Source organism: Ixodes scapularis, unplaced genomic scaffold (genome assembly GCF_016920785.2).
Source record: "Ixodes scapularis isolate PalLabHiFi unplaced genomic scaffold, ASM1692078v2 PGA_scaffold1__304_contigs__length_218370807, whole genome shotgun sequence".
Lineage (NCBI taxonomy): Eukaryota > Metazoa > Arthropoda > Arachnida > Ixodida > Ixodidae > Ixodes > Ixodes scapularis.
In genome coordinates this window covers 94,906,045-94,930,686 of record NW_024609846.1, presented here as the reverse complement: position 1 = coordinate 94,930,686, position 24,642 = coordinate 94,906,045, and the positions used below count along the sequence as shown (strand labels likewise).

The window sequence follows — 24,642 nt, the reverse complement described above, 5'->3', positions numbered from 1 at the left end:
GGGGCTGGGTATATGCACCGCGCATGCTGCATTGTTTATGCAGGCCGGAGGGGTAACAAAAGAGCCCTTCCTTTACCTCAAGCGACCGGAGAGCACAAACCCTAGCCGAACGCTGGCGCAGCGTTTGGTTTCGTCAGCCGAGCGCTGAGTCATTGTTATTTGTTGTCTCCATCCTTGTAGTGCTAAAGTTAGCTGCTTGAGGTGCCAGGGTTGGATCTTCTTCCCAATAGTAACTGTGTGAGGTGCTGGAGCTTCAAAAAGATTCATCTTTCCCACCCTGTTAGTGACAATAATAGCAAGACAAAGGAGTGTCACTTGCCATAACAGTTGTTTTTTTTGTGTATGTGTGTGTGTTGGGGGTATGAATATTAGTGTGTGGTAGAACACTTGGAATCGTGCATGTTAACAATAAAGACATATATCACATATCATAGCTAGATGAATAATTGCTCTTAAGTACAACACAAATCTGCTCAATCCGCTTACTTCGGTGCTTTATTTAAAAAAAGCCACCATGTCTGCAGGTAGTTCTCCTTGTGCCTTTGCAGCACGTTCTTGTGCCTTTGCAGCACGTTCTTGTGCCTGTAGAGCACGTTCTTGAACCTTTCAAACAAGCTCTTTTTGTACGAGTTCCTGCTGTCGGAGCTCAAATTCTCTCGCTTGAGGAGCTTCAAAGCTTAGACGGAGGAGCTTTTGCTTCTCAATCACAGCCTTAATGAGGGCAGTGTTTGGATGCTGTGCCCCCTTTCTCGGATCCCCCTTGCAAGTATGGATGTGCTGCTGCTCGCAGAGGTGCTGGTGCTTGCAGCGCAGCTGCTGCTTGTGGTGCTGGCCCTCCTTGAGCTCCAAGCCAAGCTTTCTCCTCTACTCCTGCTCAAATCTGGTGCCTCGAAGCTGATTCCGGCGGCTGTGACGTCATGCATGCGGGTTGTCTTCAATGTCCATTGGTGGCTCCTCAAACATCTTGTAGTCTTCCACGTCTCCATCCTGCATGCCTGCAAGCAACTGAGATTTCCATACAATCGGGTTTTCACATAAAACCGCAATAAACAGCAGCAAAAGTTCAGGTATTATAACCCATTACACTACCACTTGGCGAACCGTGGAAGCTACATACCTCGTGATTCCACAAGTGCATTGGCGTCGGGCATGTGACATCAATGAACAGGAGACATACCATCACTGCGTGGGCATGAGGAACCTGTTGTCATCCTTGGCCTCTCTGACTCCTTCCTTCACTATTCAATGAACTCGCACCCATTCACCAACTGCTCGCTGAATGAATGACCTGGCCATTACCTTTGGTCAGAAGTCTACCGATCAAACCACTGGATTTGCCTATACTCCGTTTCACGATAACTTGGTGAATTGTGGAGGCTACGGAGCGAGGTGCGTGACACTACGTCACATGAGCGTTCGTGCCGCTGCGCCAACTGCATGACCCGGAGGAACTGGCTGTCATCTGCTGGCCAAGAGGAGTCTGGTGCAAAACCAACCAACTTTGGATGAACATTCACTGGTGCAACATTGCCATCCGCTAGAGTAGTGAGCTCTTCGGAAACAGTTCATGAGACAACCATACACTCAATTTACCAGTGAATCCGTGGCGGCTGCTAATGCCAAGACCCAGTGCAATGTTTTGAGCGGAAGCGGTGGATTACATGGCTGCAATCGTTCACACATTCTTCAAAAGCCATGTTGTTCTCGGGAAAGGATTTATCTGTGTTAAGTATAGTTGAAAAGTAACATGTCTTTGTCTTTCTTCCATGTTGTGTAGTGTAGCGGTCAGAAGGGTCCGACTCTAACACTACTAAAAAAGAAAAAGCCTAGAACTACCCTATTGTCCAGTGTATAAGACGCACCCCCCACTTTTTCCAAGTTTCTAAGTAAAAATTAGTATATAAGACGCACCGCTGAAAATTGTGGGAAAAAAAGTGTCTTATACACCGGAAAATACGGTACTTTTTGTTGCAGACGACACTGTTGCTGTGCAGTAACGAGGCCTCCATGGCCTCGATTATCGAGTGTTGTCACGTGCCTTGCTCCGACGCTCTTATTGGGGCCCCCGCGACCCCATAACAGGAGCAAGCTAAGAAAAAAAAGTTTAAGCAAGGGAACATCAGCCTGTACATGCCAAAATAAAACATAAAATCTGTACACATCTTAAAATGATAATGTGGAATGCTCACGTTAATGAGTCAACAATATAAAATACTTGGATAAGCGATTCTATGATATAAGATACTTGCATAAACAAGTCTACAAATAAGTAACTACAGTATAAAGGCATATGTTTTATCCTGCCCCTAGAATGCTTTATTGTGCTGTCGTCGGCTTCAGCCAAGAAGCATTTCTGTGAATGTACTCCAACTGCCACTCCACCCTCCCATTACCCGTGAAATAGTCTTTGAAGCTTTTGCAAACTTGCTCAAATAATTTACTGGGTTGTTAGACCCCAACCTTGATGCTGCAGAAAAAATATGATAGGGTACCCTTTTCCTTGCGTCACTCTCCCACAATCAGATTTCCGTTCCATGCTTCGGTGTCTACAAATGTTGGAGGACAGTAACGTTTCTTTTCTCTTCATTTAATGTCATCAAAAAGTTATGTAAGGCCACGGATGCAAAAATATATCTGTTGTCATTTTCGTTGGTAGATTTAAATCTTCTCTTCAAGCTGCGCCACCTGCTCGTAAGGATGCCGAAAGCATTCTCAATTACGTGCCTTCCTTGAGAAAGCCTAGAGATAAATTCTTTCTGCAGCTGATGTTATGAAGTGCTTAGGGATAGGGCCGCATAAGGTATGGCTTTAGGAGAAAAGTCTGGTCTCGAAGGATCGCGTATGGGGTGACGTTGCCTCCTGGTAGCACAGCTGGTTTAAGTGCACCAGAGAGCACACACCTTTGGAACACTCCACTGTCGCTCTCCCCACCACAGCGTCTAACATCTACATACAAAAACTTGTATGCCGAGTCGCACATCGCTAGAAGGATCTTACTGAAGGCCCCCTTTATAATTGCAGTTTTTGGAGCCCGAGATACAAGGGGCCTCGACAGTTATGTGCTTGCTGTCGATACTTTCTGCAAACTGAAAAATGGACTAATTTTCCCTTCAACTTATTACCCGAAAGGCAAACAATAAAGTGAGGCTGATGGAGGTGAAGTAGACAATAGGTTCATTTCCATAAGATACTCGCCTACGATTCATGCTCATGCTGTAATCCTCTGTGCATCTGTACAGACGATACTTCTTTTTTGACATCACCTTACCTTATAGCTGGCATGCATCGCTTGGTTCCTTCCTTGCTTACATGCTCGTGCAACATACCTTGGTTGGCGTGCAACGAAGACATACCATCCAATTAACGTACCTCGGACGCTGGAACTCATTGGATGTCAAAAACATAACTCGTGGCAAAATGGTAACAAATTGTGGAAAGGGCAGTGCATAAAGTTTAATAAATTCGAAAATAGTGAAACAAAATGCCTGACTACTTGACTCGAATCATATTCGAAGCAGGCACACCTTGTAAATAAGGCATGTCTTCTGGAACACCACTTACTAATGCAGTTTAGGACATTCCAGCACTTCAGAAACCCTCTAGTGATGTTGATCCACTCTTCAGGACTTCTAGGACATTTCACTTATTTGTCCTTCAGGTTGTCCCTAATGCCTGTGATGTCTCTGCAATTTCCTCATACACAGTGGATCTTGCAACATGAAAGGCGTACGACAGACTCTGCCGACTGTCACCACTGGCGGGAAATCTGCAATGAATGGAATTCTGTATGAAGTCATGTGCCTAGCTGAAGAAAAAGCAAACAAGATGATCATTGATCATGCAATAGGATGGTCTGGTCAGACATGTTTTTGCGCTTGTGAATCCACTCTTGTGTAATATTGTTATTAATGTTGCTGTGCTTCAGCTGAAATGCCTGTGTTGTGCCTACGGATGCACCATGCGAGCATAATTAAGCTCTCTCAAGGGAAATATTTTCGCTTCCTGTGGGCTGAAGATTGCCGTTGTGCGTGCATATCAAACCGGCATCAGCTACTAGAATATGCAGCAAGTATTTCGTTTTTGGTAAGAACAAAACTCTGCAGCTTCAATATCCACATCTTTCTTTGTACCTTTATGAACATTTTCTACTGTAGGTCCGTTACATTTGTTTTTGCATCGGCGTGTGTACACATCGAGGCATCGACGAAACCTCAAGTTGTAGAAGTCGGAGAGCCCTCCAACAGTACGAGCGTTTGTCTGCCTGGGCTCGCAAGTTATCAGCTGATGAAGCCCCGCCATCGGCAGCTCCACCTGCATCGGAGCAACCCAAAGTGAGTACGGACGAAGTCGAGGTGGCCGAAAAATGAGTGGAGTAAGGCACTGATCTGGCAAGTGGTGACATTAACGTGCTCGTCAAGAGAAAATGGAGAGTTTAAAGTTAAATGCAAGGACCTGCAAAAAAAACACATAATCTTAAAAGTTCAATGCGAGCAGCTGCAGAAGGAAGTTCGTGAACTGTAGTCGACACGTCAGGTTTTTTACTGGGTTATCCAACTGTGCCCTTTTTCTGGCCTTGCTCCAGTACATACTGGGAATCTACGAACCAAAATTTGGGAAGACATTGCCACATGCTCAGCAGCTGCTGATGGTACTCGTGAGGCTGAATCAAGACCTGGCCAGAAGATTCAGGATTTTATGCTCGTCTGTGTCACTGATATGCAGCAGCTGGATTGGCTTCCTGAGCACATAGCTCAGGCCCTGCATATTCTGGCCAAACATGCACGACATCTGGTGACGGCTCCCCAGGTTGTGCAAAATCCCGCTTTTTAAAAACTTGCAGTGCACAATAGATTGCTCAGAACTTTTTATCGAGCCACCCTTGATCTACAAAGCTTGCTGATTGATCTACGAAGCTTGCTGACAGACATTTTCCACATATAAACATAGCAATACATTGAAAATTTTGATCAAAATTTGTCCTCGCGGAGGCATTTCTTACATTTTTCAGTGTTAGGGAGGCCGAGCGAGTGACCTCGAACTTGCAAAGTGAAGTGTTTTTCTTGACCTCATGGAAGAAAGAGACTTGATTATGGCCGACTGGGGACTTCGCGAAGCAGACTTCGCGCAATAAGAGTCCAAGCTGCGAAATGACTGCTGATAAGACGTCAGCTGCTGAAACTTGAGCAAAGTCGAGTCCCCGGGGCAGGAACGCGACTTTATACCCGTTGGGGAGAGGAGGAAGAGGGATTGTCGTTTACCCTTGCGTCGCTTGGCCATAGTGGGCCGCTTCTTGATGGCGGGAGCTGATGCAGTGTTGCTATCCTTTTTTTTCAGTACGGCGGCTTCGGTCTTCGCAGCCCAGGCCGCCATGAATTTTTTAATGGTGTAGTTAATATTACCACGTTGTCCATCCTTCTTCGGTACGCTGGCTCTCGGTAATCTCAGAGCTCGCAGTGTCACTCATTGTAGCTGTATCCATTGAGGCACCCCGCAGAGGGGAAGTGCTTGCACGTTACCGATGCTTCTCCGGCGAGAAGTAGGCTTTCTTGTAAATGACATACATGGCAAATACCCGCCTGGCTCACAAACAGTAAGCCAATGGGTGGATAAAGAAAACAGTGGGTATGTCCTGCTGAGCGACGCAAACTCTAAACCGTTGTGCTTGAATGCAGATTTGATTTGTGTTTGTCCTTTGTCCCCCAGTGCCCCTTCTTGAGGGATTATTATGGGCATCCAAGCAATTGGCTTATGAGAAAACTTGGTCAAAAGACATTCTTGTTTGGACACTGCTTTTCTGTTGAAGCTTTTTGTCAGTGGCACACATAGCACACACCTTTTTCTGCATCAGTCAAAACTGAGCAGTCTCTGATAGAGCGTGCCTCCAACCTTCTTGGCCACACTACTGAAGTTGGTGGTATCGCTGTAAGTGCAGCTGCAGCAAAATTGCTTCATGTGTACAATCTGTATGATTGCTTCAACATCTTGCAGAGAACACATTTGGAGATCAACAAGTGACTTGTGCAGCAGTCTTTCGTTCCCATGACCGATGAATGTCAGGTCTTCACGAATTACGATGCTCTTCAGAATGGAATAGGCACCAAGGGAAAGAACACTTTTAGTAATGTTGTGGCCCCTGAATCTTTGGAATTTTAGGAAGATCTGAAATACATATTGGGGATTGTGAGGAAACTGAAAGGCACAGTTAAAGCGACATTAACACTTGCTTCTTCTGGTCTTTGAGAGCTGGAAAGTGTTGGAGGATTTCCTGGGCAAAGGGGCGCTCCTTGGCAGTCCAATGACGATGGGCAGCAAATATATGGGTCGTCCCATCAAGGGGCTTGTCTGTGTCTGGGTTCGTTTTCCCCATCTCTCTTTGCATGGATTTTATATGCCCCTCGATACTGTAGTCATCCTCAGTGGAATCTACCAGCTTTTCAGGCTAATTGAGCAAGAAATGAAAGCATATTCCAATGAGACATTTCGTTCTCCGATATGTCCTTAGGAAGGCTTAGAAGATGCTTTTGAAAATAACTAAATGACAGGTTTGAGCTGCTTCTTTGCTTGACGGGGTTTACTACATGTAAAATAAAGCATATAATGAATAATATATGTGATCTAAATAAATAACTACCCAGTTCAATCGAGAAAATGAAACACACTTTTTCGACCTGTATAAATAAACTATGCATCACAGAACGTTTAAACTCTAAAGAATATGACTCTAAGAGTGATGATAAAATGTGAATGTATTAGAAAATGACAATAGACTTGTCAACAAGAGAGAAAAGAATATCATCTCTCGCTGACAAGTTTGTTTCACTGGAATGATTGCCACAGACAAACCACATTGTTAGATTTTGTTTTGACAAAATTAGGTATTGGTCGACATCGGTTCATGGAGAAATTTAGTTTTTCTTTTCTATCTTTTTATTGAGGAAACGTCACATCCTCAAGCTTTTGCATTTTACCATCAATGCTGGTGTCGCATTCTCACAAAGTTTCATTATTCTGCGAGGTATCGTTTATTCATATGGGCCAAAAAGCCGGGTTTCATTATCTATCAGAGCCGCTAGAATAAGCAGTTGCAACTGCCATACATGCAACCAACATGATTGATCAAGCCATGTTTGAATAACTAGAGTGGAGAAAAACACCTTCCATGTCTGGAAGGCCAATGGAGATATAAACATGGATCAAGCACATTCATACCCAGGCAGCACACCAATGTTGGACCTGCATTGGGCCAGCAATGGCAAACACTGGCTCCAGAGGTTCGTCCAACATTGGTATTCTGGCCAAGTGCAACTTCTTACAATGTTGGCCCAGCCATTGGCACCAACGTTGGGCCATCGTTCAACCAATGTTCCAGCCATCATTGGCACCAACGTTGGGCCATTGTTCAGCCAACATCCCAGCCATCATTGGCACCAACGTTGGGCCATCGTTCAACCAATGATCCAGCCATAATTGGCACCAACGTTGAGCCATCGTTCAACCAGTGTTGCAGCCATCATTGGCACCAACGTTGGCCCATCGTTCAACCAATGTTCCAGCCATCATTGGCACCAATGTAAGGCCATGCTTTAACCAACTTTCCAGCCATCATTGGCACCTTTGTTGGGCCATCGTTAAACCAATATTTCAGCCATCGTTGGCATCTACACTATGTCATTGGCTATGCCAATTTTTGGCTTTCGCACGAATTCAATGGCTATGCCATCATTGGCATACAAGTTCATTCATTGAATAGGCCGTTATTGGCAGTCAAGCTAATTCATTGGCATGTCCCAATGTTAATGCCATATCTTTAATGCTGGCTATGCAATGATGGCAGTGCGTTTAAATCCTGGTTATTCCAACGTTGGGTTTTAAGAACCCCTGGCCTGATTCGTATGCTTTGTCTATGCACTATTTTATTTGGCGAGCAAATGACTAATTCGAGATCAATTAACACTTTCTTTGGAACTTTTATTGAAAGGGGCTAGGGAGGAAGCTCAGCGGGGAGCCTATGCCTGGTCCTGGGCAGGGTCCTGGGGCGAGTCCTGGGGCTGGGGAGCCATTACGCCTTTTAAACGCCTCTTCCTGCCGCCTCCCCTGTCGCAGGACCCTGGCAGCCATTTCAGCACCATTTTTAAGCTGCCGATTCTTCAATTTTTAGCTTCGCACTGATGGCATCTACGAAAAGATCCAAAGGTCGAAGATCAACGCTTTCAAACCCAGATTGCTCTTAGTAAAGCACACTCCCAAGCAGCACGTTGTGAATGGGCCAAGGCTCTACACAAGTTCACTTGTTTCTGTAGCATCGCAATGTTCTGAAGAGCTTGGCTCACAATGGACTAAAAGTTCTTCGGCAACCTCAACAAAGTCGTCGTGAAGTCAAGGATGACTGGCTACCATTACCTCTTTCTGAACTATGTAACTGAATATATCATGCACAAGCAAATGAACAGACGCGATCAAGTCACAAAAGGCAGTGCTGGCTCACTTGCTCTAGCAGAAGCCTAGCCGTGGCATCCCTCTACTGACAAATGCTTGCTGAAATGAATCGCTCTCAAGCTAGCATCTGGCACCCATGCAATTTACTCGTCTCTGAATGGGTATCGTCTGGAAGGTTGGATATTTCAAACTTATCTAAAACGTCCCGAACTGAATTAACCTATTTAATACACGAAGGAAACGCGTAAAGAAAAAAATATTCGCACATGAGTTTGTACACAGGTAGCAAAACAGACACAAAATATTCTCTTAAAATTTCCCAGAAGTTTATTACACACAGCATGTTGCGTAGAGAAGTACAAACGTGCAAGCGATCTGCGAAATGCAAGGAGGTACGGTGTAATTCTAGGCCACATTGTCTGTTCTCCCGGCAGCTGGAAAAATATTTTCCCCAAAATTCTCCTGACAGACGCCTCTCATTGGCGGGGGCAATCAGTTCATCGAATGACGTTTCATTGACAGATCGTTTTATAGACACGCTGTTTCATCAGCAGATTGTTTTACAAAATATGATTAGCTTTTTTTTCCTCTTTTTTCTGGTAATAAGTTACCCCAAATCGTCGCCGCAAATGGCATGTAGGGGGGACGCGTGGGTTAACATTCTTGTAATGAGCCGTCGCAGAACGTCGCCCACGAAGCTGCGTGGACGGGTATGCCGGCCGGTCCCGCGACAAAAAGGAAGTGAATATTCTGCCGCCGGCACAATAGCCCGGGGAAACAAATGCCGGCAGTTGCCTCCTATTGGGTCTCGTATAAAACGAATTGTGAAAACAACTATTTCAAGCTGTAGAGTACTGTAAAACCTTTAATGTTCGCGAGCCCTCAATGTTCGCGAATTTCCCGAATTGAAGAATTTGCGAAATTTAAGGGCGCGCGAAAATTTCGGTCTTCAAGATTTTCAATGCAGGCGTCCGGAATTCGCGAAATTTAGTGGTCGCGATTATGTCATCTGGGACCGATTCGCGAAAAATAGGGGCCGCGAAAATAAAGGGTTTTACAGTAACTCCCTGGTAAGGTGCCTGTCTCTTATGCTGCGGGACCCTGGTTTAATCGTCGGTGTCGGATTACTTTTGTTTAGGCATATGGCAATATACCTACGGCATTTCTTTTTTTTACGATTAACACTGAAGAAAATAATGTTGTCAACGAAACTTTATGAGACTCACTTTGGGGCGGTGAATGGAGGACAGCGAGGCTTGGGCCGCCGGCGGGCCGCTGGGAAGCGGCGTGTAAAGGTGGGGCAATTGGGTTTATATTTTTTTAATGAGCAGCCTCAGACTGAGATACACGCGCTGTCCATGTGATACAAGCGCCGTCCAAAACTGGTGGAATTCGTTTTCCCCGGGCTATGTCCCCCATTCACCCCCGGGAAGGGCGCAGTCCCTTACCATTTAATTCAGCAAAGTTTCGTGCACAACATTCTTCTTTTTTCCCATGTTAATCATTAAAAAAACTACAAAAAAAAAACATGTTGTAAATATCGTAAAATGCTTAAAGAATGTTTGAGAGAAAAAAAAATAAGCCCGCACTGGTGGATTGAATTAGGGTCCCGCTGTGTATGAGACACTTTACCAGCGAGCTACTTTATAGCTTCAAAAACCGTTTTCACGATTCGTTTTATACGAGACCCAAGAGGCGGACAACTGCCGGCATTCTTTTCTCGGGCTGACAGCAGAATATCCACTTCCGCGAAAAAATTTCCCCGCAGCGTGCGATTTGCGTAGCGAGTGTCAGTGATATTTTAGTGTCGATGAAACGTGTCCATGAAAAGTTGTCTATGAAACGTGTTTCCATGAACACCCGGGAGAACAAGAAATTCAGTATTCTACCGGGAGTTGCATTCTTTCAGGCAGCTAATGGGAGGCGACTCTCCGTAGAATTTCGGAAAAAATTATTGTCCCGGCTGTCGGGAGAATAGACACTGCCTAATTCTATAAATAATCTGGAAGAACACCTGTAGAACAGCGGCCACTTGTTGCCAACAAGCAGGTTGCCGTGCACTTACCAAAAAATTAGTGGACTTGAAAGATGTATTCCGAGATATTGGTTGATATAAGCACTGGAGAACAACCACGTACACACACGAACGAGATGGTAAGGCTCCGTGAAGATTCAACACGATGCGGTACAAGCTGTCATTTGCCGAACCAAACCACATCACGAGAATTTCCGTGACTTCTTCGAAGAAATCGCTTGTTGCCGATATGCGCGTAGGACTTCTCAAACACTGAGCTACACGGGCCGCAGCTCCAGGGACAGGAATGCTGGTAGGGGGAAGCAGATGGGTTGCTGGAGAGGAGGGGAGGAAGCATTCCCCTCCCTCCAGCATTTCGCCTGCATCCTGCTTCTTCAAGGTCCCCAGGCGGGTGCGCCCACAAAAGGCTTATCTTCGAGGGTCATCCGAACAATGAACAGAGCGAAAGGATTTGTCATTGGATACTTTTGTGAGTTCGTCCCAAAGTTCATAGTGCAGTGGATGCTATGTGAGTGGTCTACCAAGCAGTGTCCTTCAGGCAGATGCCGTTCTCTGCCTTATGACCCGCTTGGAGACTATAGTCACTTGACCGTAAAGGCCCATACGCACATTCGCGTTTGAGCGCGGTGCGTTCCGTAGCGGCAAGCGGACGCGTTGCGTTGCGAAGACCGCTTGCGCCAAACTTGTACGCACAGTTACGTTGACACGCAGTCAACCGCAGTCAAGAGCCAATAAGAACGCGCTATCGTCGCTAGTGGCTCACCAATAGTAAGCGAAATCCAAGGCAACATGGCGGCGCACGGCGACAGCGTCGAAGCGTTCGATCTTGGAACAATCTCGCCGCCTTCCCCGACGTTTTGTAAAGCTTGAACCATCGCAGCCTTGGAAAATACAGTCTCCACCGCTCCCCAAAACAAGAATGCAAGCACTGCGACCGGCGAACCGGATACGTCTCGCCGAGTCAACCGGGTGGGGCGAGCGAACACGTCACCCCTCTCCTCTTTCGGCTTCTGATTGGTCGAACGCGCCCGAACGCACCGCAACGCTTCGGAAAGTTGAACGAGTCTCTACTCGCTTGCGTCGCGCTATCGAGCGTTGCGGGGAGGCGCGCGTCGGTCCGCAAGCGACTGCGCCTGGCTGCAAGGACTCCGCAACGCACTCAAACGCGTTCAAACGCGAATGTGCGTATGGCGCTTAACCGGAGACACGCTTGGCCTAAAATACGCATAGTGTCTACTCTGCTGTTAATACCGAGTGAACAGGACAGCAGCACGAAGGCTACTCGGGGACAACTTTTCTTGGCAATGCAGTGGAAGGTACAGGCCCGCAATCCCTCTCCCATTTTGAGCGCTGAATATAGCTGTGCGCGGGCTCTCCCCCTGCATTGCCAAGAACAGTTCTTGCCGAGATAGTTTTTGGAGTCCCGAAGGAACTGCCCTTCCCAAGTGTTAACCAAAAACGGGAGGTATGAAGATGCTATGTTTTACGCCGTAAAACCCACACTCTAAACTACAATGCAAAAATAACAGTGTCCTCTTTCTGCACACAATGTCCCCAAATAAACTGAAATTACAAAGAAAAAATATTACTCACAAATAACCTGTGCCGTATATTTTGCAGCACGGTAATAGATTTTTTGTTTTGCGAGGGTTGTGTACATGTAACAAAAACTGTACCATTTCTTAAACCATGTAATCATAAATGCAACACAGATGCAAAGATCCCCAAAGCTGATGCAATAAAACTTTGGTTGGGGCTAGTTGGTTCATATCGATTCAAAGGTTAAAAGGCGTGAACAAACAGGACGAAAAAAGAGACACGTACGACACGGCGCCTGTCCGTGTCGTACGTGTCTCTTTTTTCGTCCTGTTTGTTCGCGCCTTTTAACCTTTTAATCCCCTAAGCTAGAGTTAAAAAAAAAAAAAGTGATTTCAACAATACGATGACAACACATGGAGGAGTTCTGGGCTCAAAAGTGCTAACGACTTATCATATCGCAGAATAATAAAAAAAGAAATATATCAGCAATAGTGTCTGCATATTTGAGGAATTTGCAGAACAGTGGAGTAATAGGACGTCCCTAAGGTGGCGGAAAATTCACGATTAAGTAATTAAACATTTGTTTCGGGTGTTAAAAAGTGTTTTTAATGTATATTTCGTCGTTCTTGACGTGTGCGTCGACGGACATAGCGCCGCTGCTTGTGCCCCTGTCGAGGGGAGGACTACTTTTTACACGTTGTAACAACACTATATCGTGCTATAGACTCGTATATTTGGCCCGCATGCAGCCTCGAGTGAGTTGTTTCGAATGTCGGTGCAAGACAGAGCAACGGCATAGCAATCGCGGCATGAGAACCGACTGCGCCTCGATCTGGTCGACTGCGCTCGCTCTGCTGTAAAGTGAGCGTTGGAATTCCGAGCACCGTTAGCTCACTGGTGTAGAGGCTGCTTTGTCATTGAGACTTTGCAAACGCCTGCGGAGCCATTCCAGTGCTTGGCGCATCTCCCGCGCAGCATCGCAACTTTTTGGCACCTGATAGGCCAAGAGAGCCTGTACCATGTGCTGCGGTTCATTTTAAGTTGAAGCAGAGTAGCCGCGAAGTATGTGAATCGTTGCAACGATGCGTGATGTTGAAAAATAAACAGAAAAATTAACTCGCGGTTTTTCCAGTTTAAGATGTGGCAATTTGAGACATGAATGCTGTAAATGTCATCGAGAGATCAATTTGTTGATACTATTATTGCGTTCATTCTGCTCGCACTCTACACTAATGAACTGATCTTTTGATTTTCGAGACTTGCATTTTCTAGAGAGCTTCGTGACAACGCCAGCAGTTCCTTGGCGCACCGAATCCTGCAAAGCCAATAAACTACACCCAAAACCACTCCGTTGTAGTTCCGTGGAATCCTGAGGCCAGTGAATACAGTGAAGCGTTACAAAATTTTTAATTTTTGGTGGCCGCCCGCTATGTTATGTTTGAATGTCTGTTGTAATGCGTTTATACTGCAATAACAGTGTTAGCTAAGGTGAACAAGCGGTACTAACTGCCATGTTGGTTGTACAGTCTGCCTCCGACTTGAGTTGGTCCATCTCTGTGACTTGACGCATCTCAAACTTATGACTAGTACATTAAACATTTAAATGAAATTATATAGTAATATTTGACCCGTGGACTACCTCGATGATACTAAAAATTTGGTGTTTTCGCAATGACAAAATTGAAAAGGCTATCTTTTATGGATTTTAGACATCACCCTTTAACTCTGGTGCACCCCCCCCCTTCCCCTTTTTAATTAACACAATGTGAACAGCATAATAACTTTGGCAGAGATTTTAGTTTCTGTTTGCATACTGAAAGCCAGTGTAATCCTCTGACGGAAATCTCTCCCTTATCTTGTGTACAGCACAGGCTGGGAGGACCGTCCTGTGATTCCTGCCCAGGCGTCCCCAAAGCCAGTGCGCAAGTTGGCTATAGCTGATGTACCGGTACCGTCTGTTGACATGGAGAAAGTTGCTTCATATCATCCCAATTTCATTCAGCACTGTTAATTGAAAATCAAAACGTCCAACTTGCTTACAAGATGGCCAACTTAATGTTGTTAGACTGTTGAGGCAACAGATACCAATATTCAAAACTGCACACTGTATACAAACTCGTTTGCATCACCAGGTACGGGTGCTACACTTGCACGGTGCCAAAGACACAGCTCACATGCTACGTGTAGCACAAATCCTTTTTTTACATTTTGTAACGGTTTAATAAGAATCGTTCTGAACCCTGAATTGCCCTTTTTGTCGACTGTAGCCCCAGCCACTTGTCTTGTTTTGTTTTGTTTCTTCCACTTCATTGTATTCTTTCCGTTGAAAAGGTTCACAACCTGTGAACTAATGTGAGGATAAAGTCTCGAAAGCGTGCCGGCAGAGAGAGACTTGTACGGTTCCGCAGGTTCATACTAAAGCCAGTGCTCGACGTCTCAGTTGGCACAGGTGGCGCCTGTTGTGTATTGATAGGTTCTTCTTGGCTCCCGTTTCTCATTGGCGATGATGCTCGGGGTCTAACGTCTTGATTATTCGGTCAGGTTCGGCATCTGGGTCACTTAGTATTTCAGATGAGTGATGTTCCTGTATGTCTTCCATCGTGATTTTGTTGAACTGCTTGTCAATGTAGATCGCTTCAACTTCGTTAGAAGGCTGCATCGTTTCTTGACATGACCGAAGCAAGTCAGGTGGAGGGTCATTGCTTGCCGTAGGGGGTTGTTCACTCTTTTGAAAAGTAATGCTAGCGCCCTGCGTTTCTTCCTTGAATTCAAATAACTCAGGTGGACAATCATCTGTTTCCATGTGGTTGCCACTCCTGTTCGGAGATAAAAAGAATGTCCCAGGAACCTTCTGTAGCACTTGCGCCTGCAGGCAGGCCGCTGTCTATGGCACCCAGATGATTGGAGTTGCCGGTAAGGTTTCAGTCTGTTACGATGCACAACGACCTGCTTGTGTCTAGAGGCTTCAAGCTCAATCCGAAATGTGTTCCTGAAGCTTTCTTGACAACAGGGCCCCTGTCATGGCAAGTGGAATTTTGACAATTTGCCCCGTTTCACCGCTGGGCAGTGAAGTAACACTTTGTCGCCAACTTTAAAATCTTGCTAATGAACGTTCCGATCGTTGTACTGCTTTCTGATGGTGCTCTGCATCGGCGTTATGCTGTGTTGCAGCTGGTAAGATGCGGCAAAAGCCGTCGAGGAGATTCTTTCAGGGGCTGCGACGTGCAAATTTCGATACGGTGTTCGAGAACTTCTGTGCGGCCAATATCAAAGTCTCCCTGGGAAATGATGTCCTTGAGGGAAAATAAGAGGTTTCCTAGGTGCAGGAGATCTTGGCTAGGTATTTGTGTTTTAAAAAGAATAGTACGGAGCAGATGTTCTTTGTTCCATTTGTTTTGGTGAAGTGTCATGCATGCGGATTCTTGTGTGCTGCTGGCATTTTTGGAGGAGTCTTTGCAACAAGAAGTCGTCATTGGCATTACTAATATGATCAATGAGCCCTTGTTCCCTGGTATAATCGGACCTCTTGTTTCGTGTCGTTCAGAACGCAAACTGGAATGGTGCTCCGAACCACAACATGCTCTAGAGTGATGTCGCTCCTTTTCGCTAAAGGAGGTCTGGACGAGGTTCGAAGACATCATCAAAGGCCGCTCCCTCATAGTTAAACTTGGCCATCGACAAAAACTACACTGTGAGGAGAAAGCCTTACTGGAGTAAAAATTCTCAGTGGCTCCATTTTTGCACTGGTAGTTTCTGCACATGGTTTCTTTGCTTACAACGAGAAATCCCAAATGTTAAGACAGAACCCCTACTAGTGAGGAAGGCAGTGCCAAGGATGCACTCCTGGGCTATACCGCGAATGACTAACACTGGATGTGCAGTCCCGATGCCTGCAACCTCGGTTTATGGGTAGCAAATGCCTTCCTCGTTCAAAGTCACACAATTCAAGGCGTGTACATTGCGCCGTTCGGGTACGATTGCGGGCTTTGCATCCAGTAATAGCGTCCATGCATTAAAGGCAATGATAGCCACTGACGACCCCGAATCAACGAAGTAGTCTAGTAAAACACCTGTGATCGTCTCTAGTACCATGACAAGCTCTGTAGTTTTTGTTCAGCCCCGTGTTGGTTGGGTGCCTGCGCAGGGCTCCAAGTTGAGGCATCGATCAGTTTTCCGAATGCCATTGGTTCCAATGTTGGTTACAGTTGTTTCCTTCTTTCTTGTTCTCTATCCTGGCATTACAGCTGCATGCAAATGTCCTGCTCTGCCACAACGGAAGCAGCGTTGCTGACGTGAGACCTGGGCCGGATTGCTAGAACAGCGGCTCAGCTGAGGCTGGGTGAAAGAAAGCACTGCAAAGGCTGGGGCACGCAAGCGTCTTGAGACATGGTGTAAGTCCCGCTCAGCTCGTGCGGTGGCTTTGGCGGTGCTTTCTTTGCCCCAGTCACAGCTGAGACGCTGTTTCTAGAAAACCGGCCCTGGGGGACATTGGGCGAGAGAGACGGCGAGAAATCTGGCGGCTATGATCGGCCAACGACAACGTCAAGTGTGGCGTCGGCCAACCACAGCCGCCAGATTTCTCGCCGACCTTTTCGCCAAGTGTCCAGATTAGGGCCCTTGTGTTTGGTTGTTTGCCCCCTCGGGAAAGGTTCTCGATCTTGTCCGCGAGAGCAGCCATGGAAGAAGTGAGGGATGCTATGTCCGCTTTTGTGGCATGCCGTGTCCTCAACCGCAGTAGTAGTAAACGACGTGTCTACTGATGCTTTGCCGAGACAGTTGATGCAGTTTGCAGCGGTTACTGCAGCTGCCAGAGGTGTTGTAACAGCAATGAGTGCCCGGCACCGGAGGTCATCGCCGAGTCCCGCACTGAACTGATCCTGCACAAGAGCTTCAAGATCTTCGTAAGGCATTGCTGGGTATGCCTTGGAAAACAAGTCCATCAGGTTCGTAGGCAAGCACGTCATATGGTTCCCCAAAACGGTGTTTCCACGTTAAAAATTGCGTGGCAGCGACTTGACTTCTCGTTGAGCAGGAGATCCAAAGCACTTCGACATGGCAGCGAATAGACAGGCGAAGGATGCGCAATCTTGCAAATCCAGATGCTGGCAAACCAGGAAAGCTCGTCCGTGCAGTAAAGTCGGTAGGAACAGCAGCTTCTTGGCGTCATGCCAATTGTTTTCGCAGCACAGACATTGAAATGGCATTCCCAGGCATCATAGTCCTCATCTCCAGAAAAATTATCAGGCACTGACCTGTAGTGCTGTCGCCATCCCACCTGTGCAGCAGTTGCCATCGCACCGCTGCCACCAATCTAAGGACTTATTCGGTCTGAGCCCCGAACTGCCCCTTTCGTCGACCGTAGCATCTGCCGCTTGTGTGGTGGCTCATGCGCTCTCCCCCTGTTTCTTCCGCTTCATCGACTTCTTTCCATGCTACATATTTTATGCTATGGAAAATGAGTCATCCAGTGAGTCGTCGGTGTGAATTTAGCTTCTTTCTTTACTATTGTGATTCCATTCTGTGCAGTGCTCCGTTTTCTGCCTGAATTTACAACTTGCTTATTTTCTTGTCCTAATTTTGGCATACAGTATTTGTCGAGGTCAATTCCATGCAAATTTATACTGAGGCAAAGTGTCTGTTTTTAAAGTGATACAAGTGTTACCAGATGCACAGTAATAAAACAGATGTGTATGGACTAGAGCACTGCACGGGCCCGGGCCAGCCCGAAAGCCCGAGCCCGGCCCGGCCGGCGGGCCGGGCTCGGGCCGGGTAGCACGTATTTTCTCGGGCCCGGGCCGGGCTCGGGCTTGAACAAAAAAGTTCTCGGGCCGCGCCGGCCCGGGCCGGCCCGGGCCGTGCCTGGGCAATCTTGTGCCGTAAGTCATAAATTGTTGTTGGTAGCAAGAAGTTTGCTCATTAATCTTTGAGGATCATTGAATACAAAATAGCCAAGTGCAAATTCACTACAGCGTCGTTAAAAATAATAACTAAAAGACGTCTTGAAGCTAGAAAGCCTTCAAGCTTTTTCCGTGTGAGCGAGGGTTCAGTGCTACAAATTGTAAACAAAATAAAGTCCCAGACATATGCTTCTCAACCTGTCTGATTCATCGCTCTCAAAGATATCTAGTTCACTATTAGGAAGATTTAGAAAAACGTACGCAAGCGCTTTGGGTACCGTAAAAATAGCGTTGCGATGTAAAACCTATGGCGATGCTAATTTTAGCTTGCCCAAAGTGCTTGAGTATGTTATTCAAAGACTCCCTTATTGCAGAGCGCGACACTATATTAGCGCGAACAAGCGATCGTCGTGTTTTTATGTTTATCTCATAGAATCAAAACGCTGTTTTCAAAACTATTAGTGTCTTTAGAAGTGCTCATCTGGGCCACAGACCTAAGCAGTATACTTTGGTGCCTACTGACACCATTTCGAAGCAAAATTCGAAAAAAGAGCCAACGTCGTATTCGCGGTATCAGTTTCGCGCAGTGCATAGCCCGTTCCGCGCTTGCACGTTTTGGGAACCATCTTGAAAAAAAACGTTTTAAGGGGTTAAGTAGGAATATATTAAATTTAAGCTTGCCTGAAAGGGTTGTATATTTTAGGAATGCGTTGACATGTAAAGCTACTTCAGAACATATTCTTAAACAGAAAAGGTGCGCAGACAAGGCTTAGAACGATGGACACTTTTTGCGAAGAGGTTGCGATGTGCAGGGCCTTATAAAAGTAGGTTGAAACGGGACGCGTTCAAACGCAAAGGGTGTTTCGGAAACTGGTTCAGATAAGAAGGGCGTTTAGGGAATGGGTCGAAACAGGACAAATTCAAACGAGAAGGGCGTTTAGGAAACTGGTCGAAATGGGTCGGGTTCATATGGGAAGGGCGTTTAAAGAATGGGTCGAAACAGGACGGATTCAAATGGGAAGCTCGTTTCGGGAACGGTTCGAAATGGGACGGGTTCAAACGGGAATGGGTTGTTTCGGGCTACAGCCACCGGGCCGTGTCGGGCGGGGCCTATAAATTAAAAATTCTGTCGGGCTCGGGCCGGGCCCGGGCCGTGTCTCTTCCGGGCCGGGTCGGGCCGGGGCTAGAAATTAAAAATTCTGTCGGGCTCGGGCCGGGCCCGGGCCGTGTCTCTACCGGGCCGGGTCGGGCCGGGCCTAGAAATTCCGGCCCGTGCAGTGCTCTAGTATGGACTGCTTCCTTTCTTTGTCATTGTTTTTTTATATCTATAAGCAGACACTTGGACATACCAGTTGTAAGTCTGGAGGTACAGCTTATCAACACTCGCATGTGCTCTCAGCATGCCGACGCTGTAAACGAAAATAAAGCTAAACGTACTGGGTAACAAGCACAATGTTATTGATACTTCGTGTCACCTTGCAGGGTCTATTACTTATGCGTGCGAGGTTGTTGCTTTGTGCATCACGGCTCGGCGGCTGCATGAGCGATTGTACAGCGCGAGGTCCATGCACAGCCTTCGCAGTTAGTCCATGCTACTGTGAGACGAAGTACAGGTAGAAATATATTTGCACCCGTAAGCGCAGGCGCCTCTAGTACATATAGGCATGTAGCCTGTATGTGACACTACCTTGTGCTCTCGACGCGTACGCCGTGGTCCTGGAGCGTATGGAAGATGATGTCGAGCACCACTTCCTCCATGCACAGCGTGTGGAAGCGAACATTCCTGGTAACGCAGCCCGACTGTTGCTTCTCGGTCGCTGCCGGAATTTCGCGGCAGCAGACGCTCTCCATGATGGTCGGCATCGCCTCGCACCGGCCGCAGATGCACCTATTCGAATGTTTGGGCCAGCGACTGCGCTCACTTGCGAGTTGATTTACGGCGTGTAGAACACGAATACATACCAGTTTGTACATCCAAGTCGACCCGGTTCAGGAGGTTGATGATCAGGGCTCGAACGAGCTCTCGTCGAGCCGCACGCACCTTGCTGCTCAGAGCTCGCCCCGTCCTCGCTGTCCGTGTCGCCGTCGGATGATGAGCGGTCTCGTAGTCCTTGGAAGGGGGTGTCCGCATAAGGCACAAAGCTGAGAAGTCTGCTTCGCTCGATTAATCGGCGCTGAAGCTCAAAGAGGGCCAGCCGATCGGGCATCTTGCATCTTAGGAACGTATCTGTTCGCCTTTGACTTCTACGCTTGACGACAGAAAGCAAAACTTTTCGATTGGCTGTGTTAATGTGACGTAGCCGTAGAAGAGAGAGGCAAGCTGCCCGGGAAACCGAAATTGTCATTTTACGCTAATAAATTAATCCGGATGATAAAACGGATGCGCGTGGGTTACCTAATAAAGGACCGGCAATCAAAATATTGCACATAGCGCAGAATTTTCTAAAACGTTTCCCGACCCCTTTAAGCTCATTAGTGCGGAAATGTGTAGCTTCCGCTGTTTCAGTTGTGCCATTCCCAAAGAGGGTGAAGAGAACTGGACTGGGAGTCGAAGACTCGTAAGACTGCAGCGCAGCCTCTGGTGGCAACTCAGGTTGCAAAACCAGGTCGTCACACTCTGGTACATCCAGCTTAGATGGCTGTCTTGAGCCAATGTTGTTGGTGCTTGTATTCATGCCAGGAATGTCCAGTTCATATTCAGAGGTTCTTGTCACTAAGCCTGATGGAGGTAGCTCATCCGTGAAAGTATTCCCTTTGGGCCTCCTCGAGAAAGGTTGGCTTGACGTTGTTGTGGGCGCGAGTGAATGAGGCAAACACTCATTATCACTGTCAGTACTGCTGCTAATCACGACGCACCTAAGTAGGCTGGGATTTTCCATACAGGCCTGGAAAGGTGCTGTCACATCCTTGCTGAGCTCGCTGCGGATGTCCGCACTGTGTGTTTGGAGCGGCACAAAATGGCTGAGTGGGCTTGTGGCAGCATGCTGGGGCACTGGATTTATGTCATCACCTGCCATCACTGCTACAAATAACACACCTTGGTAAGCAGGCACTTATGCCAGTTTCCACAGTGGAAGAAGGCACCTCTGCTAAGTGCACTGCGCTGGTCATGACAGAGCTGCAACACATGTCCATGCTCGCAGCTTGTGGTGGTGACTGCGACACACTGTTCTCAATATTGTTGGGAAGTTGACGCCCTGGCTGACGGAGTGCTGCACTGTCAGGCACCCCGGTATCAAGGCACAAGGTTCCCGGTGCATCTACATGGCAGCTTGTACCACTGTTTTCAGTTGGTGGTCGAGATGCCAGTGCACTGGTGGATACCGCTGCTGAGGGCAGGCGCCTTGGTGGCTTGCATTGTTTCGGCACAGCTGCAAAAAGAAATTACTATGAGGCAGAAGCATTGAACTCAAAATGAAGGGCACATGTTATAATCTGCTGTATTAGGACTACATGCCTCCACTTTAAGCATAAAGACATATCCCGTCTAACTACTGTAAGTATAGGCAGTGGTGGGCATTTGTGAGAACACACGTCGAAGCTTATGTCTATTTAATGAAGTGCACACAACATCAGATAGGAACATTTGGTGAAACCTTGAAATTTGCCTTACAGCTGGAAAGGATCCCACTTGGGGACCCTTTAACATGCACCAAAGGTGCACACGGTGTGCAATGCAGGCTCCCTCACTAGCGCTGTAGTCGCAGTTTGTAAAAGTGAACTAAAAGCCTTGCTACTTGCACAGGGCCCGACATTCTATCTAGCATGGCATCAGAAATGAGATGTTCTGGCCGCTGTTCTCATGAAGGACACATCGGCACACCCTCGCTATAGTGGCCCACCATCACCTGGCCTCAACCGAATGGCAGCGATGCCAGACACAAGAGCATAGCAAGGAGAAGTCGAGGCAAGGTGTAATAAAAGAACTAAAGCAAGGCAATGTGCAGCAAGGTAAAGCCGAAGCAAAGCAGGGTATGGCCAAAGCTAGTCAAAAGGAAAGCCAAAGCAAGCGGAGGTACAGCAACAAACAGCAAGGCAATAATGAAGGAAACCAAGGCTGCCACAAAAAGGATGTCATAAAACGTGCTGGACAGCTTCAAACTACTATGACACTGGCTTCAGAACATTACAGTGTGCACACCCCTTCTATACTCCGTTCACCCCTAAGCTGACAAGCGCTGGAAGGTATACCTTTCCGCTAGACCGATCAATGGCCTGCCTCTTATCGCGTCGTCTCACTCTCTGAGCGTGAGTATGCGGAAAGGGGGGTGACCACGTGGTGCAAGGCCGACAGTTAACTGGTCCAACGAGCATGCAGCTTTTACCGCACCGTCAGCTTAAGGGTGAACAAAGTATATTTTGTCTACAATAGGGAAGTAGCTGGGTGCTGCGCAAAGTCAGAGCAGAGGTTTTTGTGTTTGCACGAGAGCAGCTTGGACAGAAGTTTCAAGACCACTGTGCCCATGTTCAAACCATCTATTTAAATCGCATATGCATAGTTATTCAGAATCCCAATGTCACTACAATTTCTCGAACCACCAATTATAGTCCTAACTTCCAACTCAAGTTCGGCCAGTTTTAGAACGGTTCAACAAATATTACCGCGTGCGAATAGCTAAGTCGGCAGCGCGCTCAACTTGCACACTGCTGGCCAGGGCTCGATTCCTGCCAGTGTTAGTCCTTTTTATCTTTCTTTTCTATGCATGACTGGAATGTTCCAAATAGATCGAGGATCTTATTATTTGTCCGAGCTTGGAAACTTCGATGGGCAGACTTTCTAGACGGAATGTTCTAGATACCCACGCGCTTACGAAAGGAGCTTCACATGGCTGCTTGAAGGCAGTCGCCGTTCCAGCGCCGTCAAATCATGTACGGTGTTTTTTTTGCTTTTTTTTTTGTTTCCCGGCACAAGTTCGCCGTATTAAACTTTCATTTCAAGTTTTATTAATCCGCTTTATATTTTTATTTGCGACAATATTTAATTTGCGGAACCCACGGAGCATCTTCGTCGAATGCCTGCTGAACCTTTCGAATGGTTTCATCGGAGGTATTATCAAACTTCGGACAAACTATGAAGCCATAGCGTTGCCCAACTAGGTCTGCCAGAGCACAAGAAATATAGATAAATATGGCAATCATAAGTCAAACTACCACCCAAACCAGTGTCCAGGCAGCGAATGCTCAATTCTGGGAGGCCGGAAAATTTAGCGTTTGCGCAGGAGGTTCCACCAATGCATAGTGTTTAGTCACTCCCCCTTGGCCCCAACTGGTTTTGAGAAAACAAATAGTCGGATACCTTTCGAACATACCTCGTATGTGCAGTTCGTAAAAGAGAGAAATAGAGCACTCCCGCCTCCCGCTTTGGACTGAGCTCGACATTCTATCTAGTATGTGTGCCTAGTTGTGACCACCCTTTGTCAGATCCTAAGTGTGGCAACGAGGACATGAACCTGATCATGTATTCAGTATAAGCCACTTGTAAAACAACGCACAGACAATATTCGGCGTCAAATAATTAGGTGAGTGCCTTTTTTACTGATGGACACAAAACAGACCAAAAGGCCAAAATAGTTGTAGTTAATTTGTGCAAAACAGTACATCCACGGTTGAGGAATTTTACTAAAGCTGCCTATTGGTCTTTCAACACTTACGACGAAAGGCAAACAATGTCGGGATGGCATTCCTTGTGAGTTTTCGCCAGTTGTCCTTCCGGCTCTGCTCAAAGCTGGCATCCTCGAAGTGGGCCTAATAAGTTCAGAAATTATCAGTGGCTGCTACGTGTGCTCCATTTAACAAGTTACATGCCACTCTATAGAGTTCATGAGGTAGAAAACCCGAGACTGTGGTAAAAGCGGGGAGACTTTGTCGAAGAAGAAGGACAGGGGAAAAGAATGTCTCTTCCTTTTCCTCTGTCCTTCTTCTTTGACCAAGTTTCTCTGCTTTTACCACAGTCTTGGGTTTTCTACATCATGATCAACATCCACCAGCTGGCCTGCGCACTCACAGTTTTTTTCTATAGAGTTCGCAGTCACAAGACCCTAAATTCGTGAAGTGGCGTTATTCACGAACACTCGCGCCACTGCAGCTTTTTTCGAAGGTAGATGCCAGTGGCTTCCGTCACGCGGCGAATAATATTCAGAGCGGAGTGCAGCCAATGACGAGCAAAGGTAGTAAAAAAATTTGATTCTGTCACAACGCGGACGAGATCGAAACAGAAATAGACACACGCGTATTGCGCGCCACACAAAAGAACAAGCTCAAACAAACACACTGAACGGAACGACCCTCGCCATCTGCTGGCAATGTATCTAACTACACTACCCCAAGTCTACAGAGCGCGCCGTCTATGAATGCCTCTTTAAAACAAATTCATGCAGACCGGCGAATCGCCGGCCTTTGCAATATGGCCCCTAATGGCACGCCCGGCGATTCGCCGGCTTTGGTAGCGAATGGGTTAAAAATGTTTCCATTTTATTCTGGTTCCAAATGAGGTGTGGGCAAAGTGTTGAGTTTTACAGGCTGTTGGATGGCTATGAGGCCTTTTTGATAACTACAGAAGGCAGGTTCTCACGAGTAATTATTAGCCGAGTTGTTTGCAGTCACCCGAAGAAAAAGAATCAAGTCTGCGACGCTCGAACGTGGCACCTATGCGTGGTGATCGAGAGTGGTGGCCCAGCGGTAAAATAAATTTAAAGTTGTTTTGAAACTAAAGCTAGGCACTGCCACAAATGCGAT

General features: G+C 46.8%; 1 protein-coding gene across 1 annotated transcript; it reads right to left on the bottom strand.

Moving 5' to 3' along the window:
- Positions 1 to 13,752: 13,752 nt before the first annotated feature.
- Positions 13,753 to 20,114, bottom strand: LOC121048124 (P2X purinoceptor 7-like). The gene is made up of 3 exons (XM_040504052.2): positions 19,870 to 20,114; positions 19,595 to 19,795; positions 13,753 to 13,965 (listed from the first exon to the last, which is right to left on the bottom strand). Exons 1-3 carry the CDS (start codon positions 20,112 to 20,114, stop codon positions 13,806 to 13,808), a joined length of 606 nt encoding a protein of 201 aa, XP_040359986.1. The 3' UTR covers positions 13,753 to 13,805.
- Between the last annotated feature and the right edge of the window lie 4,528 nt (positions 20,115 to 24,642).

Bases quoted from the DNA above. Each gene is read 5' to 3' on its own strand.
- LOC121048124 (XM_040504052.2), bottom strand. From the start codon at position 20,114: ATGCCCGATCGGCTGGCCCTCTTTGAGCTTCAGCGCCGATTAATCGAG. The intron at 19,796-19,869 runs GTATGTATTCGT...ACATTCGAATAG, and splicing joins CGACTTGGATGTACAAACTG to GTGCATCTGCGGCCGGTGCG. The intron at 13,966-19,594 runs GTAGTGTCACAT...CCATGTCAACAG, and splicing joins GTACGCGTCGAGAGCACAAG to ACGGTACCGGTACATCAGCT.